Source organism: Mastomys coucha, unplaced genomic scaffold (assembly GCF_008632895.1).
Source record: "Mastomys coucha isolate ucsf_1 unplaced genomic scaffold, UCSF_Mcou_1 pScaffold21, whole genome shotgun sequence".
Lineage (NCBI taxonomy): Eukaryota > Metazoa > Chordata > Mammalia > Rodentia > Muridae > Mastomys > Mastomys coucha.
In genome coordinates this window covers 175,435,918-175,438,027 of record NW_022196904.1, presented here as the reverse complement: position 1 = coordinate 175,438,027, position 2,110 = coordinate 175,435,918, and the positions used below count along the sequence as shown (strand labels likewise).

Sequence of the window (2,110 nt, the reverse complement as noted above, 5' to 3'; positions counted from 1 at the left end):
TTGTTGATGTTGTTGTTGGTGGTGGTGGTCCCTGAATTTTGGATAGGGGTGCAAGTTCATGAAACCACACCAGGGAAAGGAGTCACTAGTCTGAGAATGGCTCACTTTTCAGTTAACTGAACAAAGCCACGCTTGTTTCTTCTTTCCCTCATATGGCATGACTAGGCTTATTGTATTCTCCATTCAGCCTACTGTTCTATGTATGAATCACCTGATCCAGGCCGGCATAGTCCCACTTTGAGAACTGCATCAGAGATGACTTGAGAAAGGCTCATTTGGAAGGCTTTTGTTTTGTTTTGTTTTTACCTTCCAATCAAAGTTAGGATTTTTTTTTATCTTTTCCCCATTTACATAAAACGTGATGCTTGGGGCTGGAGAGATGGCTCATTGGTTAAGAGCACTGATTGCTCTTCCAGAGGTTCTGAGTTCAATTCCCAACAACCACATGGTGGCTCACAACCATCTGTAATGGTGCCCTCTTCTGGTGAGTCTGAAGACAACTACAGTGTACTTATATATAATAAATAAATACATCTTTAAAAAAAGTGATGCTTGACTTTCATGTTTTCCCCAATGCCACAACCCCGAGTTTTACAATGGTAGACATGAGACACTAAGCGTCTTTAAGAACAGATGACTTGGGTCTTCCTCGACCCTCATGGAATAAGGAGACCACTGAATGGTAAAATACCGTAGACTGCTGATGGACTTACCCAGACTTCCCAAGGAAACCAGGGCATTCTCCCTGGGATCAATGTTCTTGTCATAGGGGCGATACCCGTAAAGGTGGGCGGCACTGTTCACCAACCAGGTCATGTTGAGCACTATGGCATATCTCAGTAAAGTGGCAACATAGAAACTGTGTAGAAAAGTTTCACCCCAGCAATACCAGGGCACCAGCGTGGGCAGGATGAAGCACATCAGCAGGATACCAGTCTTGTAGTACCTACAGGGAGAGAACCCACACTAAGTCTGGAAAGAGGACCCTCGTCCTAATCTGGACTGGCTATTCTCGGTGGGAGGAGCTACTATCTTCCTCTTACAGTGTGAGTGCAGGGGTGGGGTGGGAGTTCTATCAAGTGAGAAGGAGGTGGAAAATCTTCTCGGTACAGAGTGTTATCATTTTTCATGCTAAGTCTGTATTGAGCGGAGATTGTCCTAAATTAACTCCATCAGTTAATAAAGCAAGGGCTTCATGGTTCTTTTTTTTTTTTTTTTTTTTTTTTTTTTTTTTTTTTTTTTTGAGACAGGGTTTCTCTGTATAGCCCTGGCTGTCCTGGAACTTACTCTGTAGACCAGGATGGCCTCAAACTCAGAAATCTGCCTGCCCCTGCCTCCCAAGTGATGGGATTAAAGGCGTGCACCACCTCCGCCCGACTGGACTCCATAGTTCTTACTCATAGAGGAATGAGGTCGGTTACTTAACACATCAGGACCAAACTCCACTCTCAGCCAGTCTGTGCTCAGGCGCTATTTCACACGCCCCTGGGCTCCTTTTTCTCTGTGAGGAGAGAATTCGTTTTTGGCATTTTTTCCATTCCCTTCTAGCCTCCTCTGTCAAGGCCGGTAGTGAACATCCTTGACCACCAGCAGATTCTGTCCTTCTGGAGGCTTTATCCTAATCTCACTTCCACACAGAACAAACTGCTGATTCTCTGAGAGAACCGATTGGTGTCCCTTCAACAGTAATGGCTTGAGCTTTCCAGTCACTGACATGACCTGATCCAGCTTTCTCACCCTTGCGCTCCTTTCCTTTTTTTTTTTTTTTTAATTTGTTTGTTTCTTTGAGACAGGGTTTCTCTGTGTAGCCCTGGCTGTCCTGGAACTCACTCTGTAGACCAGGCTGGCCTCTAACTCAGAAATCCACCTGCCTCTGCCTTCCAAGTGATGTGAGTCTTTTCTGTTAGCATTTTGTCTAAGCTCTGCTCCATAGTTACCTGGCAACAACAGCCAGGTGTGCCTGACTCACTATAAAAGAGGCTGCTCACCCCCTCTGCTCTCTCTTGCTCTTGCCTTCCTGCTCCTGCTGTCTTCTAGCCCCTTCCCTCTCTCTCCACCTGCTCATGGCCAGCCTTTATCTCTCTCTCTCTCTCTCTCTCTCTCTCTCTCT

At 45.8% G+C, this 2,110-nt stretch overlaps 1 protein-coding gene across 1 annotated transcript in view; it reads right to left on the bottom strand.

The window, feature by feature from the left end:
* The window catches only part of LOC116103891 (acyl-CoA desaturase 3), a 27,595-nt gene that overhangs the window by 4,795 nt on the left and 20,690 nt on the right, over positions 1–2,110 (bottom strand). Inside the window, exon 5 of the mRNA XM_031390418.1 lies at positions 714–946. Coding sequence (XP_031246278.1) covers positions 714–946 — 233 coding nt within the window. The remainder of the gene's footprint in view (positions 1–713; positions 947–2,110) is intronic.